This window comes from Schistocerca nitens, chromosome 1 (assembly GCF_023898315.1).
Source record: "Schistocerca nitens isolate TAMUIC-IGC-003100 chromosome 1, iqSchNite1.1, whole genome shotgun sequence".
NCBI classification, from domain to species: Eukaryota; Metazoa; Arthropoda; class Insecta; order Orthoptera; family Acrididae; genus Schistocerca; species Schistocerca nitens.
In genome coordinates this window covers 403,255,449-403,271,288 of record NC_064614.1, presented here as the reverse complement: position 1 = coordinate 403,271,288, position 15,840 = coordinate 403,255,449, and the positions used below count along the sequence as shown (strand labels likewise).

The window sequence follows — 15,840 nt, the reverse complement described above, 5'->3', positions numbered from 1 at the left end:
GCGCGTAAGGCGGCCACGGAACAATAGAGCTTCAAGAGTAGGGTTGCTGTGAACTGTAGCTCGACCCGTTGCGAATGTTGTTGAAATATACTTGTCAAGCAGACAGAGAGTTCTTTGAAGTGCTTGATGTGTGTAAAAAGCTGTTACAATATATGTGGTTTCCGAAAGAAGAAAGTTTTCTCATTTAATAGTGTGTAAAGAAGTTGCCTGTTATCGAGTTTTCAGTACTCAGCAGCACGCCAAAAAGGAGTCAGTGATACGAGGTATCAACTTTGTAGCTGCACACCGATTTGGAAAGAGAGAGAGAGAGAGAGATATTTTGTAAAGTCAGGACACAGGCAACGAGAAAAAGACGTTTTGACAATAGCAGCCTAGACCACTAACGTATGGCACCACTTAGTGAATACTACCTCGGAGATATCCAGAAAACATTTCGCATCTATATACGCCTGGTTGCAGTATCTGTGTTAAAGACTGTTCATGTTTTTATAAGGAAACTTACTGTGTTCCGCTTAATATGAGTATGAGGCCACGTGAATTTTAAAATCGAATTTCTGTTGACCCGATGTGGAACTTTACTCAAGCTAAAGTTCGTCAAATCCGTGTGAGCTATCCATCAGCATTCACTCTGGCTGTTGGGACTGAAGTCACACGGATTTAATTTATATGCAAGTGTATCGCGCCCCTGTGTTGTAGTTAGGGAGGGATTGCACGAGTAGTAACAAAATCCAGTCTTCTCTCGACTTAGCTTTCTTTACCCCTAGTTGAAATCCGGTGGCAGCCTTCGCGTTTTAATACTTCTTGCTGATTATGCGTGCCTGATATATTCAAAGAGTTGGGCGTCCGGGATGGGAAAAGCTGTGCTAGAGCTTTATGCAGCAGATCTTGGACTGTTGGATTCCGAAGGTGCCGGAATCCGCACGCACTAGCATTGCTTCGTAACGGCATTATACTCCCAATATTGCTACATCCAGCTTATCCATTCATACATGTCACATGGAATCTGGTAGCACTACCTAGAGTCATGTGTACATCTGCAGCAACACGTTCGCTTTTCTCTTTTGTTTTCAGATGCGCCAAAAAATGAGTAGCAGAAACGTGTAGAGCCCCACTTATATACATAACACTTTACAAAGCACCAAGTATTGCACATTCGGGAAGACGACGGTTCAATTCCGCGTCCGACCATCCTGATTTAGGTTTCCCGTGATTTCCCTAAATCGCTCCAGGGAAATGCCGGGATGAGTCCTTTGAAAGGGCACGGCCGACTTCCTTCCCCGTCCTTTCCTAATCCGATGAGAGCGATGACCTCGCTGTTTGGTCTCTTCCCCCAAACTACCCAACCCAACCCCTGAAATATTGCATTACGTACACTGCATTTTGCTGCCCCATTATATTATGAAGAGTCTGAAATAAAGCTGTAATTTATCACAATTCGGACATCAATTAACTGCTAGTCAGGTACGAATTCTCCATTACCTGACCGAATATTAGTACTAAACTTCGTGGCAATTTATAGGTTGACATAGGCCCACAGCCAGACCTCAGTCTTTCAGAAGCATTGGTGTAGCTGTCCATCATCTTTCAAGACTGGAGTTACAACGTCAATCTGCTAATGGTTTTTTCCTACATCAGTGTCTCTAAGGAGTTCGTGCGGGAGACGATAGGTACTGATAGAACAAAATTTCCTGTTGCGAAAAATGAGCAATACTGGAAGCCTCTTACTGCAAGGGCATTAGCTGTGAAAGTAAATGGTCCGAGACTACGCTCTGGTCTGCCACGCTGCTTTAATCTGGTGGGAAATTTCGTAACAGACTGCACTCTGCTACAGAGTGAAAGTCTGAGTCAGGAATCACCAATACGTTTTGTAAAAGAACAGTATGGACGACAAATACTGTAACAATTACTTTGTATACTAACGCAAAAGAACAAATGCAAAGTAGTTCGTTAGAAATTTGCAACTCAACATTAGTAACCTGAACCATTTATTACTAAACGTAACTGAAATGTGCCATTGAACCTTTTCTGTTTCCCAACTTCTTTACGGTCCCACTTACCTCCTTTATGCACCTTTTCTTCCCGTTCTGTTATTTCCTTTTGAAGCTTCCTTCTGTGAGCCCTTATTTGCGCTTCATCTCTTGGCGGACCCAAGGCCGTACGACACTCAGCGCACAGTTTTTTGTGTAAATAGATGATTTCGTCTGAATGCAGTACCTTAACAGAAAGGAAAATACTCATAAAATTTTTCCCGTGTTAAATTTGTTCTGCATAAAAGTCAACAGGAAAATAAATATGAATATTAAAGAAATTGGTTGCAGATGTGGTAAAATAAATAGATGCTAAATATAGTGGACGTGGCGTGGTGCATGCACTGCAGACAACACAGAAAGTGTTGGCCTCTGTCTGCATCCTTTGACCACCTTATCACCCTCAAGTACTGCTAGCGTAGTCTGAGTTGGTTCCGAGATGTCCGTATCTTGTTCTATGGAGAACCACATTTGCTTACCTGGGACTGATTCACACTTATCATTCTCGAGCATATTGATAGTCTCATATTCGGTTTTTCAGCTCTAAGAATTTTGAAGAAAGAAACACTAGTCAAGTTTGCGGTAGAACTGACATTAGTGGGCTACTTGTAAAATAAATCATCTCTAATCTTACATACTGTACCAACGCAACCTCTAAAGTAAAATTAATCGGTGTATTCTTAAAATCTTTTCATAAACATCAGGCGCAAGCATCTCCACTCCTTTTCAGTGTGTTACTAGATAAGACCAAATTATGGCCGGAAGGGGTACCAGTAATAAATATCGGAAGAAAAGTAAAAAATAATCAGTATAAAATTTTTTGTCTTTGCCGATGCCCTATCAGTAATTACCAAGACTACATCTGAAGCGCTAGAGAAGCTTCATTAGATCACTGTGAAAACTGGCCACAAAATCTCATATCAGAAGCTACAGGACAGGCAGACCTGGGATCCTTCGTGGCGAGGTACGGCAGTATCACTCAGGTTCAACATTTCAGGTACTTGGTGGCGTTATCGGAAAAACTCTTAATGACAGCGAACAATAAAACTCTTGCAAAAAACTGCGTGATAGGCGTAGAATCTTCTCTCACATTTATAGCAAGAAATACCTTCCCAATAAAGACAAATTACGCCGCTATCAAACAATAGTTCCCACAGATGGACGTTAACAGTTGAGAATTAATCATTTACCATGAATGTCAGTGTCGTCGAGAAAATGAAGAGACAGATACCGTTGAAAATATTCGATCCCAAGGTCGAAGAAGGTATCTGGATGTGCAAAACATGGGAATCCTAGGCCATTGTGACCTATGAGAGCTGTTTAAGCATGATGATGTCTCTCGGATAGACAATGCAATTGCCGTAGTTGTACTTAATGTCTTTGATTTAGTGATGTTTCATGAAAGAATAAAGATATTAATTAGAAGAAAACTAATTAAAGAAGAACCCGAAACGGAATTATTTGCTATCAGAGCACTTAAACTTGAGCAGTGGTTCTAGATCTACAGTTAATCAAAAGTCATAGTTCACTACCATATTTTAAAATTAAATAATTATTTCTGAAATTAATTAACTCTGTTAATAAAATCGATGCGAGTCTCAGAGTAGTATTAACAGACATATCTCGGTGAGACCTATTTACAAATACATTCACTTGCATCATTCAGGTGTTTGCTTATCTGTTGGAAGTCTGTCACTAATTACTATATTTGACAAATCGCTTTTCAGATGTTCCTTAATTAACACATTTTTATACACAGCAGCATGCACTACTATTAAGACCAAGGTACAACGAGGAGTGTAAAAGTCTACGCTTTTATATAAGTTAACATCAAAATTAAACAATCCAAAATGTGTATTATTGTATCGTCAGTTTTGCGAAAGCCGGAAGTACCACGTAATTTCTGAGTCATAAATGGAAAGAGGGAGATTTTTCCCATAGAGAAGAACTCCTGCTTGTTGTATCAGCGTAAAAGTAATATATATTTTAACTGGTAAAAGATTCGTGCTTTGTGCAAATGGTCTAAATCACAATAACTCATACAAAATCTGATATACAGTTTTTAGTGTCAGTTCGTTCAGACATTAAATTTGTATGTCATGGCACAATTACTTCATAAATATCACATGTTGTTCAAAAGACATGAACTTTCCGTGTCTAGGGAATCAGGATAGTGAATGCTGGAGTTCCAGAAGGGGGCTGTAGTGCTTAAATTCTGAGACGCAACTGTGGAGAGAAAAGGGACCAGGAATAATTGTAGAGGACATAATGACCGATGCAAGTATTAAAATAGTAGGTGAAAAAATCTGGTATTTTTATGATTTGGTCTATTTGTGAAATGGTTAGCTGAGGGACAGCTTTAAGAAGAGGGATAAATGGAGTGAAGGAGATTTTACTAACAGTAATAGGAGGCAATATGATAATTCTTTAAAGATGATAATGGCGAGGGTAAGACAACTAAATAAACACTGTTTTTAGCCTTGTTTCACAATTTATTATCAATGTTATTGCACAACCTAGGTTTCGGGTTATAAGCCCATTTTCAAGTACATAACTTGAAAATTGGGTTATAACCCGAAACCTAGGTAACGCAATAACATTAATAATAAATTGTGAAACAAGACTAAAAACAGTGTTTGTTTAGTTAATTTACAATGTATCACCAGGAACCCAAAGCTGATTCAAATAAAATGGCAAGGGTAAGAATTTGAATGAGATTAAAATTGGTTTGCACTATATTGGAGACAGAGCCATTGATTCGACTTTAATCAGAAGGCATGGTTGAAGCATTCAAAAGCCAGAAAGACCACATAGTAAGCAACAGAGAGAACTGGCAGGTGATCACACTCAAGTTTCAGTAGATGGGAGTTATTTGATTGTTAATTGTGGACTAATTGATAATAATGAAAATATGTGTAATTTCATGGAACAGGATGAAGTTTTGTCGTTCTTGATAAAGAGTGATGAAGTTATTTTTCATGTATTTTCTCACAATGTTAATGATGTTATTGATGTTTGTTGTCCAGATGACAATGTTTCCAGGGATAGTGATGAATGCACGGCAGTGAATGATCATTACATGGAGAAAGATGGGAAGAAATGTGGTGCGAATGTCTGGATATCTGCTGCAAATATGAGCAAAATGTTGGTTACCAAGGAATGGGATACTATTCGAAATGGCGAAAGAGTCAGAGTCCTTAGGTATTTGTATGGACGTCAACGTGTCGTTTCAGGAAATTTTTTAGACAATATGATGAATTAGTGGTATATAACAACCGCACACTTTGAAGCGACAAGAGTCATGGATACCTCCTGATATAGTGCCGGATCTCCTTTTGCACGTCATATTGCAGTAACTCGAAGTAGATGGACTCAGCAAGGCGTTGGAAGTCCCTGAAGAAATATTGAGCCATGTTGCCTCTATAGCCGTCAATAACTGCGGAAGTGTTGCTGGTGCAGGATTTTGTAAACGAACTGACCTCTCGATTATGTCCCGTAAATATTCGATGGGACTCATGTCGGACGATCTGGCTCGGTAAATCATTCGCTCGAACAGTCAAGAATGTTCTTCAAACCAATAGTGAACAGCTGTGGAGCGGTGACATGGCGCACTTACATCCATAAAAAATCCGTTATTGCTTGGGATCATTAAGTCAATTAATGGCTGCAAATGGTCTAGAAGTAGGTGAACATAACCATTTCCAATCAATTATCGGTTCAGTTGAACCAGAGGGTCCACACCATTATGGAGCCTGCACCAGCTTGCACAGTGCCTTGTTGACACCTTGGGTCCACATCTTCTTGGGGTCTGCGGCACCCTCGAACCCTACTATCAGCTTTTACTAAATGAAATTGGAACTCATCTGAGCAGGCTACAGTTTTTCAGTGCTGCAGGCGATGTCCTGCTATTAACAACGGCACTAGCGTCGGTCGTTTGCTGTCATAGCCCATTAACAGAAAAATTTGCCGTACTGTCCTAATGGATCAGTTTGTCGTACACCCCACATTGATTTCCGCAGTTATTTCACACAGAGCTACTTGTCTGTTAGTGACAACACTACGGCAATGCCGCTGCTCTCAGTCGTTAAGTGAATTTCTTCGGCCACTGTTTTGTCCACGCTGAGAGGTAAGGCCTGAAATTTGATAGTCTCGGCACACTTGTGACACTATGGATCTTGGAATACTGAGATCCCTATCGATTTCCGAAATAGAATGTCCGGGCCGGCCGCTGTGACCGAGCGGTTCTAGGCGCTTTGGTATGGAACCGCACGACCGCTACGGTCGCAGGATCGAATCCTGCCTCGGGCATGGATGTGTGTGATGTCCTTAGGTTGTTAGGTTTAAGTAGTTCTAAGTTCTACGGGACTGATGACCTCAGATGTTAAGTCCCATAGTGCTCAGAGCCATTTGAAATAGAATGTCCCATGCGTCGAGGTCCAATTACCATTCCGCGCTGAAAATCTGTTAATTCATATTGTGCGATCGCAATCACGTCGTAAATCTTTTCACATAAATCACTTGAGAACAAATGACAGCTCCGCCAGTGCACTGTCCCTTTTATACTGTGTGTACACGATACTACAGTCATCTGTACATTGCGTATTGCTATCCCATGACTTTTACCACCTCAGTGTATTTTCAGTTAGTAAGGGAGTGTACAGTGAAATGGAGATCGCTGGAGGAGGCAGATTTACAGAGACCGAAGGTACAAAAAGATACTTCCATTGTTTCAGTTAAGTATGCTAATGATGGATAACTTGATGGTGGGAGTGGCACATCCGGTTTGTCAACTTGATTTGTGTGAACAATAACATGTAAGGAATTGGTAGAATTTCCAGTGAATGGAGTTAGAATAACAACAGCAGCGGCGCTCAGAGAAAACAAATTAAAAAAGAGATTAAGTTAAATTTTGAAGCGAACGACTGCAAATTCTGAGCTAATTGCTGTGTAATACCAGTGCTGACCATGAAAGTAATATCAGTGATGCATTTTCTGAATGTGATTAATTTAAGGGAAATGTAACAGAATTTCATGATTAAGAGAACTGAAAGAGAATCTCTGTTAAATGATTATTGAAAGAAGATTCGGTTGCCCTTATTGTAAAAGATAATGTTGTAGACACGGAGGGTACAGAGCAGTAACACTGAATAATCTGAAAGTAATGTGGTGTATTAGTTGTTTAGTGTTTAATATGAGATAGTTATTTCATGGAATAATTTTGTATTTGTTTTTAGTTAAGAAGTTAACAATCATTTATTTCAGTAGCCAAATGTTATTTGTGATCAGTAATTTTATATTTTGGGAACGTTATACTTAAAATTACGGGAGCTAAAAAAAATGGCTCTGAGCACTATGGACTTAACTTCTGAGGTCATCAGTCCCCTAGAACTTAGAACAACTTAAACCGAACTAACCTAAGGACATCACACACATCCATGCCCGAGGCAGGATTCGAACCTGCGACCGTAGCGGTCGCGTGGTTCCGGACTGTAGCGCCTAGAACCGCTCGGCCACTCCGGCCGGCAAAATTACGGGGGTTATTTCAGTGATCTGTATTGTGTAATGTTATGAATGGAGTGCAGATATCAGTTCCTGAGTGAATGAGTTTGCAAAGGGGTGAGAACGCAGGATATAAGCGAAGGAACGGTTGTGGAAACATGTAATGAGAAAGAATGGCCAAATCTACTCTCATACATTGCACTTCATACAACAACATTTTTTTTCTCACTGATGTATCATGTTGGCACGGCAATTTTAATTATATGGAATCAAGGTAGTGCTGCTCAAGTCTGAATCACCGTGATTCATGATGTACTTGTTTCCATCAATATTCTAATCACTGTAATTGCAAATTGGTTAAAATGAGTATGTAGTTACGATTTTAAGAGTAACTTGTGTGCAAATGCTGACGATTGTCACATTGTTTAAATTAAAAGTGTGTATTTCTAGAAGAATTCGCTACGGTATTAATCAATTAAATCTTGGGCTAGGTAGCCATTGACAATAAAAATGTTTTGCCACTCATTTTATGCCACGTACATGGACTTGTTATTTTGTGTGGAATGAACAATTTTATAAGATTTAACAGATCCAATAAAAATGCTGTTTACAAGCGCAACAAATAACTCGTATATAGACTATTAACATACCATCTCACTGGGAAGTTACTATGCAAGGGTTGTCCTGGGGTCTGTTATTACAGGGTGTAACATAAAAGTATGGCCAAATTTTCAGAACTGATTCTTCACACGTCAACAAAGAAAACGCTTTATTTTCATGTTAATTTTATGACGTTTAGTTGTTCCATCACATGAACAACCTCAGGCAGTGAACCCAGCACAGACACTGCCTTCAGCTGGGCTAACTGGGGTCTCCAGTGCACAGAATTGGATACCTGCTCCAAGGGGTCACATGTTGAGTGGAGAAGCCCATCTGTCTGTAGTACTGACCATCCCTTAGGCCACTCCCAGTGCCCACACTTGCAGATGGGTCATGCAATGCTATGCACATGTGTGACCAACCACCAACAAACGCAGCTGTCCCTATGCCAAAGACTGAGTCAGACACAACACTGCAGGAAGTCATCGAGGAGAACCCCATGATTAATCGTTCTTCCTTACCCCCACCCTGTCGACCACAGTAATGTCTCAACCATTTCCAACGCTATGTGCCTACTAAAAGATAGAGTGTTGGTATCGTACTGAGTGACAACGCAGTCAGTTCACTCAGCACAGTTAAATGAGTTCACCTCAGTTACAGCAAATGTTAAGAACCGAAACACTATTACGCACAGTAACTTCTCAGCACATTCATACTGCATTCAGACACATACTCAGAACACAAAATAATTTCAACAAGCTTCTCTGTGTAATATAACGTGAAATATTGTTGAAACAAAATGCCTTCTGCGTAAGGCCAGAACAATGCGTAATAGCTCAACGCATAGGGATTGATTTTAATAATAAAGTTTGTAGTTAAGATTGAACATATAGATAACTGAACGTCATCTATATTGAGCCAGTTCACGTAGTTCACATTTACGAACATATCAAGCGTTGTCTGAAGCTGCAGGAGACAGCGGCAACGTGTTACTGTTTCAGCTGTTGTGTAGTGGTAGCAATCGCAATCTGCAGTCTAGCAGGTCACTGCTTGCTTAGACGCCGAAGCCGACCCATTGTATCAGCCAGGAAGTCTTGACGTGCCATAGGAAGAACTCCCACCTGCTTATCGGTCTCTTCCACTAACGTACTAATTAATGTTGTTACCCCAATAAAAAGAATAAAACAAAATAAAGAAAACAGAGTGCATTACAGGCTATGATGGAACAGGTCAGAGAACTGTCACTTTAAGATAAACCATAGTATCACAATGTGAAACTATTCTTAGTCGAACAAATTCTTAGTTGTATGGTAACAGGAGGTATTTTAACAAACAGAAAAGATAAGAAAGATACATTGTACCTCTTAAAATAACGTGTACTACGTAAGTTATCCAAAAAGAATGTCGCTTCTCAGAGGAAAAGCAACAAGGTAATGTTCCGCTTGAAAAATTGATGATGAAGTTGATATTAATGTCTATGGTAATGGCGGCGATAGTAAATAAGTTGTGTTATATAGGTACTTTTCTCATATAAAAAGACTAGTATCAATAAAAATATGATGCTTAATGATGACTTCCTCACCATTTACCGCACTCTTAATTCATCGTTTAAATTTTAAAATAATTAAAAAATGCTCTACTTTTTTAATTGAAATGTCATATTTTCGTTCATGAAACGAAAGCTGTTTCCTTCACTGTCTCATAATACTAATCACAGTTAATCAATAAGTACAGTCGTTCTTCATCGTTACCAAATGAGAAACTTCAAGTACCTCGTCTTTTACGCTGACTGAGAGAAGTCAGTTGGTTTCGTCCATCCAAACTTTTGTTGTTCCCAGGTTATAAAATGCACGCAGTACATTTAATACAAATAGACTGTCTATTGAGAAAAACTTCACAAACCTCAGGGCCGCCATGGAGAATCTTGTAGATAATCTTCACCAGCGGATGTTCCATACAGCGGCAGACACTTCCGTCACCTTCAAAAGACAGTAGTAATTAGAATATTAATTTAGTGTAACACGTTCTACCTCTACACTATATAACAAAGTAAATATTATGGTATCACCACCATCAGCATGCTATCAAAGAAAATCCATTACAAAAATCGCTCACCGCTCAGCTTATTTATATTTTACGAACCGGGAAGACAATGAGAAAGATATAAATCAGATCAAGTTCAATTTGTGGCTATTCTTCAAAAAGCAACTAAATTAAAGTGTGCTATAAAGAGTAAGTTATAAAACTTCTAAATTTTCCTTGGTACAGAATTACTTTACTCTTTTATTAGCAATTACTTTTGTCATCTTATCTTCGTCTAGGCACGAACAATGAAAAAACTTCGCTGCTGAAAACGCTCTTATTCAGTGCTGGTTGTTAAATCTAGATTCAAAAGTGTAGGAAGGGTTGAGAATCTTAAACTCAGTGTACTGACGCAGCAGACCAATGGTTGAAAATAAATAATTCAGGCAATGAGAGATACGTGAGTTGTGTGGTTATAATCACATATCTTTCATAGAAACATCTGCTTACTGTGATTTTATGCTTCCTCAGCGCATGATGATTTTGAAACGTTCTCAGGTATTTACCCGGTTGGCGTCGTTCAAGTGCTGCAATATTTCAGCAAGCTGATTGACACGATTTCCAGGCTCCCTGGCCCCTAACTATCTTCCTCTAGGCGCAGTCTTCTAAGACTCCTCCCTATCGCTGGCAAGGTGGAAGTCGCAGCCCTCAGTCCCACTGTCGCTGCCGCCCCCTGTGTCGGGATGCTTCTTTGGAAACGCTTTTCCTGCTGTTGCCTGACTAGTTTAGATAACCTCTCCACTTTGATCATTATCAGTTATTCTGGTTCCCAAATAACGAAACTGGTCTACTAAGTTTAGTATTTCATTCCCCAATCTAATTCCTTGAGTACTGTTTGATTGAATTCAGCTACATTCCACTGATCCTTTTTTTTTGTTGATGTTCATCTCATAACTACATTTCAAGACGCTATCCAGTCTACTGAGTTGCTTTTCCAAGTCCTTCGCTGTATCTGATAGAATTAAATGTCATCCGCCAACCGCGTGTTTTCATTTCTTCTTCATGAATTTCAATCCATTCTCCAAATTTCTCCTTCGTTTCCTTTACCTATTGAATAACGTCGAGGATACTCTGTAACCCTATCTCATTTCCCTCTCAATCGCTGCTTCCCTTTCATGTCGCTTTGAATCTTACTACTGCAGTTAGTTTCTAAACAATATGCATATAATAGTACGCTCCCCGTATTACGTCCCTGCCATCGTCAGATTACTGATGGGTGTATTCTAGTAAACATTGTCAAAAGCTTTCTCTATATCTGCATACACTATAAAGGGAGCTTTGCCTTTCCTTAACCTCTCTTCTAAGACAAATTAAAAGGTCTTCGTATATGCCTCCGCTTTCCTACATTTCTCCGTAATCCAAACAGATCATCCCCGATGTCAGCTTCATCAGTTTTTCAATTCTTCTGTAAATAATTCGTGTCCATATTTAGCTGCCATTACTTATTAAACTGATAGATCAGTAGTAATGACATCTATCACCACATGATCATTTACCACATGATCATTTTGGAAGTGGAAGTAGTACCTTTCTCTGGAAATCTAATGGTATTATGTCTGACTCGTGTATGTTGCACATCAGACGGAATAATTTTGTGATGACTGGCTGTCGTAATGATCTCAATGATTCTGAGGGAATGTAGTCTACTCCACGGGTCTATTTTCGTCTTACGTCTTTCAGCACCCCGTAAAGTTTTTCTCGCAGTGTCATATCACCCATCTCATCTTCATCTATTTCCCCTTTCTTTTTATAATATAGTCTTCAAGTTCACTATCCTTGTATGGCGTTTCAATATATTCCTTCCACCCATCGTTTTCCCTTTTTTGTTTAGTAGTGGCTTCGCATCTGTGCTCTTGATATTCATAAAGCTGTTTCACATTTTACCAGACTTCTCTTTAATTTTCTTGTAGGGGCAGATATTGTCGCCTCTCCTCGAAATCCAACATACGAACGCTGCATAAGATCCTAAGACCCATAGTGGCCTGATTACCAGTAAATATGTACTGCATGCCCATCACAATAACATTCTTTTACGAGTAACGTTTCTTTTTGGAATTCACATCAAAAGAGTGCATTTGGATATTTTAACTTTGTTTCCACCAAGCTGGGAGCTTCTTGCCTTGTCATGAAACTCAGAATTATATAAGTCCTGAGGAGGATTTAACGGAAACACAATACACGTAACTCTTAAAGTCTTTATTTTACTGTACTTTAGCCCATCGCGATGATTTTGCAGTTTAGCACATAGTGATAGTTCAAAGAAACGGAACTTTCACGGCTACTGAGTAGCAGTCTTCGTTAAACTCATTATTGTACTTTCCATAAAACTGGCGATCTACAACGTGATTCTCAAAGCTCTGGAATGTCATCAGATTTAGAAAATTTTTACGTGCCCTAATCTCCTTGTTCTTAAAATACTACATTAGTAGGAAAGCAATGGGATATTGAGGGCAAATTTGACCTTTGATCTTTGGATTGCTTACATGCAAAGGCAAGGGAAACTGATGATACCACTGAAATTTGGCCTTTAATGGATGACGTCACAAATGATCTTGAACGCACAATGTCATCACACCCCTCCCTCAGGGGCTCATCATTTGTTTGCTGGGTACGGGATTAGCGCCCCGGGATTCCCTAGTTCGGGACTGGTAAGCGCCGCCAGTCATCTGTCACAGTAAGCTCTAGGCATGCATCAGCGACCACTGTATAGCGCGATGGAGGAACGTTCTGTGCCACACGGAACGGGGATCTTGACTTGACTGCCCAAATCTACAAATAAAGAAAAAAAAAAAAAAGCTCAGCTTCAAGGTATGCTTCACGCTTGCTGCATGCCTCCTGCGGCGGAACAGTATTTAGCGGGCAACTCTTGAGGATCCTGCCGCTCCTCAGATGTATAAGGTTTACCCATGGAAGCGGGTCTCTGTCTGGACAGGCACTTAGTTCCCATACCGAGCAAGATGACGCGGTGTTTAGCAGACTGGAGTCGGGAAGGCGGCGATTCAGATCCCCGTCTAGCCTTCCTCATTTAGGTTTTCCATGATTTCCCTAAATCGCTAAACCGAATGTCAGATTCGATCCTCTGAAAGGGGATGGTCGATTTCCTTGCCTATTCTTTCCCATACTTATCTTGTGCTCCAGCCCTAATGCCCTAGTTGTTGAAGTGACATTAAACACTAAACTCCCTTCTCCATTTACTTCCATAGCTGCCCGTGGGATTTCCATTAAGTCTGACTCTCTTCCTTACAACCTCGGCGTTTCGGGAGGCCTGTTGGGCAGTATTAACACTCAAATCTCAAAGATACCTTGTGTGGCTTGTCCCCCTGAGACATCTGTACCTTCCAATGCATCCAGTCTTAGTAATGGTTAATAATGTAGTTATCGTTGAAATCGTATAGAAGGTTCATTTTGCAAAGTTTTGCATCAATAACATTTTAGAGAAATTTGCACGACACCGTAGATCTATCAAGACGCTTTGTAATGGCACACCATTTATCGAGATACTGCAAGCTAACCAAGTAAAATAGTTATTGAATACTGAATTACTTGGAGAATACCCTATCAACAATGAGCTCCATATTCAGTTGAGTTGTTGTAAAGAAGTTTGACGTGCCGCGACAGTATTGTTACGGATGCCAAAGAACTGCAACAGGAATGAGAAAGTGTGACAGCCACTGAAGCACAGCATTTTACAAACAACTTTAATTGTGAACTCCAGAACTTCATCTTTTATGCAAACATTCAGTTTACGGATGTTGCCTGACTATATTGTAGCCAGATTTCTCCGCCTTAATGCTCTTCTTTAACTGACAACGCGTAGTCATACGTGACACAGCGCCTCTCACACTCCGACGCGGAAAAGGCGGTTAAGGACTTGCAGCTGTCCGCTTTCGCCCGCTCGTTTGCATTATCACTGAAGGCCTCAGCATTGAAGCTGTCTTTGCAGAAATCTGGTGTTGGCACCCAAGCTCTGACAAGTCGATCAGGCCACCTCCACCTGCACATGTAAATGCAGCTGTAAGCCAACATCGCTAGTGCAACAACCCAGTCCACCCACCAAAGCGATATTGGTGGCTGCAGAGCCTACTGTCGGGAAGGATAACCTAGCCTCATGACAGATAGTAGACGAGACCTAGCAAACTGTTTCTCGTAAAACAACCTTGCGACTATCCTCAAAATCCAAGCTAGGGACGTAAACCAACGTGGAAAAACGTTAATGTCCGAAGGCTCCAGACTGTGCAACCTTAATCTTGTCTGACGGATTGAATGATGCCATATTACAATGGGATGGCCGTCGAGGTCTGCCAGAGGGGACTGGTGAGTCCTTCAATTCCTCCCCCTCATATGAAATCTCCCCACCACAGAGGAACAACAAGGGGAAAGACGGAGGAAAAGCTCACTGTTAAAATGACTCCTGTGCTGCAGTGAAACTGCATTGGTTCCAGGACACATGTTGAGGAACTGCATCTATTAACTCAGGATAAATCAAGTTTTCTCTGACTTCGAGAGACACATTTTTAAATTCTCTGACGCCCCTGAACTACACGGCTACTTTCTCCACAAGAAGGGCGACAGTGGATAGAGAGCCAAAGGAGAAGTGGCTATTTTCGTCAACAACGCCTATTACTCCTAGCTTCTCTCTAGCACAACCAACCACCAGCAGTCGCTTTATATGTCTGTTATCAGATGATGATATATTCACTTTACCTGCCCGCACATGAAGTGCTAGATGAAGAGGTTCTCTATGGCCTCCTTACTTAGATCTCCCACACCTTCATCCTGTGTGGTGATTTTATTGCATACAGTGCACTTCGTGCCTTTGCAGCTACCTTTTTCAGGGGTAGAGTAATTGACAGCTCCCTCTGGTCCTCATGTGTGTGTCTGTTAAACGTAGGGCAAAACAAGCACTTAAGCACTGTTTCAAGGTCATTCACTGCCAATAATCACTCGGCCTGCTGCCCATAACTTGTACACACCGCTCTGTGGAAAGTGGCCGATGACCTACTCCCAAGACACCACTTCCCAAACTATATCCATTCCTCAGTCTTCAAGCCAGCTGAAAAGGCAGCCTGTTCCTTCGTGGAGTGTTGAATAACGCATAGCAGTCAGGTCCAGAGGGGTGGCTCTGCATAGGTTCAAGTGCCGGCCAACTAGTGAGAACTTCACTGCCTTTCGGGTAGCGAGGGCGAAATGGCGCAGAATTACAGGAAGAGTCCCTGACCACCAAATAGTTACACTAAAATACTGTTGTAAGGGAAACCATCAGGAGTATTTCTGAGAGAGATGTGAGATGACCAGTGGCTGCTGTAATGGGGAATGAAGTCTCCAGATCACTCCGCGAGACATTACCCATGCTATGGCGCCCTATTTTTCCGCAGTTACCGCCAGAACCAGTCAAGAGCTGAGCTTCCTGGCGCTACAGAAAGGTTGCTGAGAGGGGAAACTGGGACTTTAGTTCCACCACTGATGAAAAACACAGCTGTTCTTTCTTCATGTGGGAGCTGGTTCTTGCGTTAGTTGCAGATTTGGCACGTCATCTGGTAACGATAATGTCCATTATAGTATGTTATGGCACCTCACAGAGCGTAGTAAAGAAATCTTCCACACTCTTTTTAATCTCATTTGCATGACAGGT

At 40.8% G+C, this 15,840-nt stretch overlaps 1 protein-coding gene across 1 annotated transcript in view; it reads right to left on the bottom strand.

The window, feature by feature from the left end:
• LOC126235851 (uncharacterized) overlaps positions 1–15,840 on the bottom strand; it is a 53,053-nt gene that overhangs the window by 33,444 nt on the left and 3,769 nt on the right. Inside the window, exons 2-3 of the mRNA XM_049944721.1 lie at positions 10,029–10,105; positions 2,058–2,214 (exon numbers count right to left, since the gene is read on the bottom strand). Of these exons, the coding sequence (XP_049800678.1) occupies positions 2,058–2,214; positions 10,029–10,105 (234 nt within the window). The remainder of the gene's footprint in view (positions 1–2,057; positions 2,215–10,028; positions 10,106–15,840) is intronic.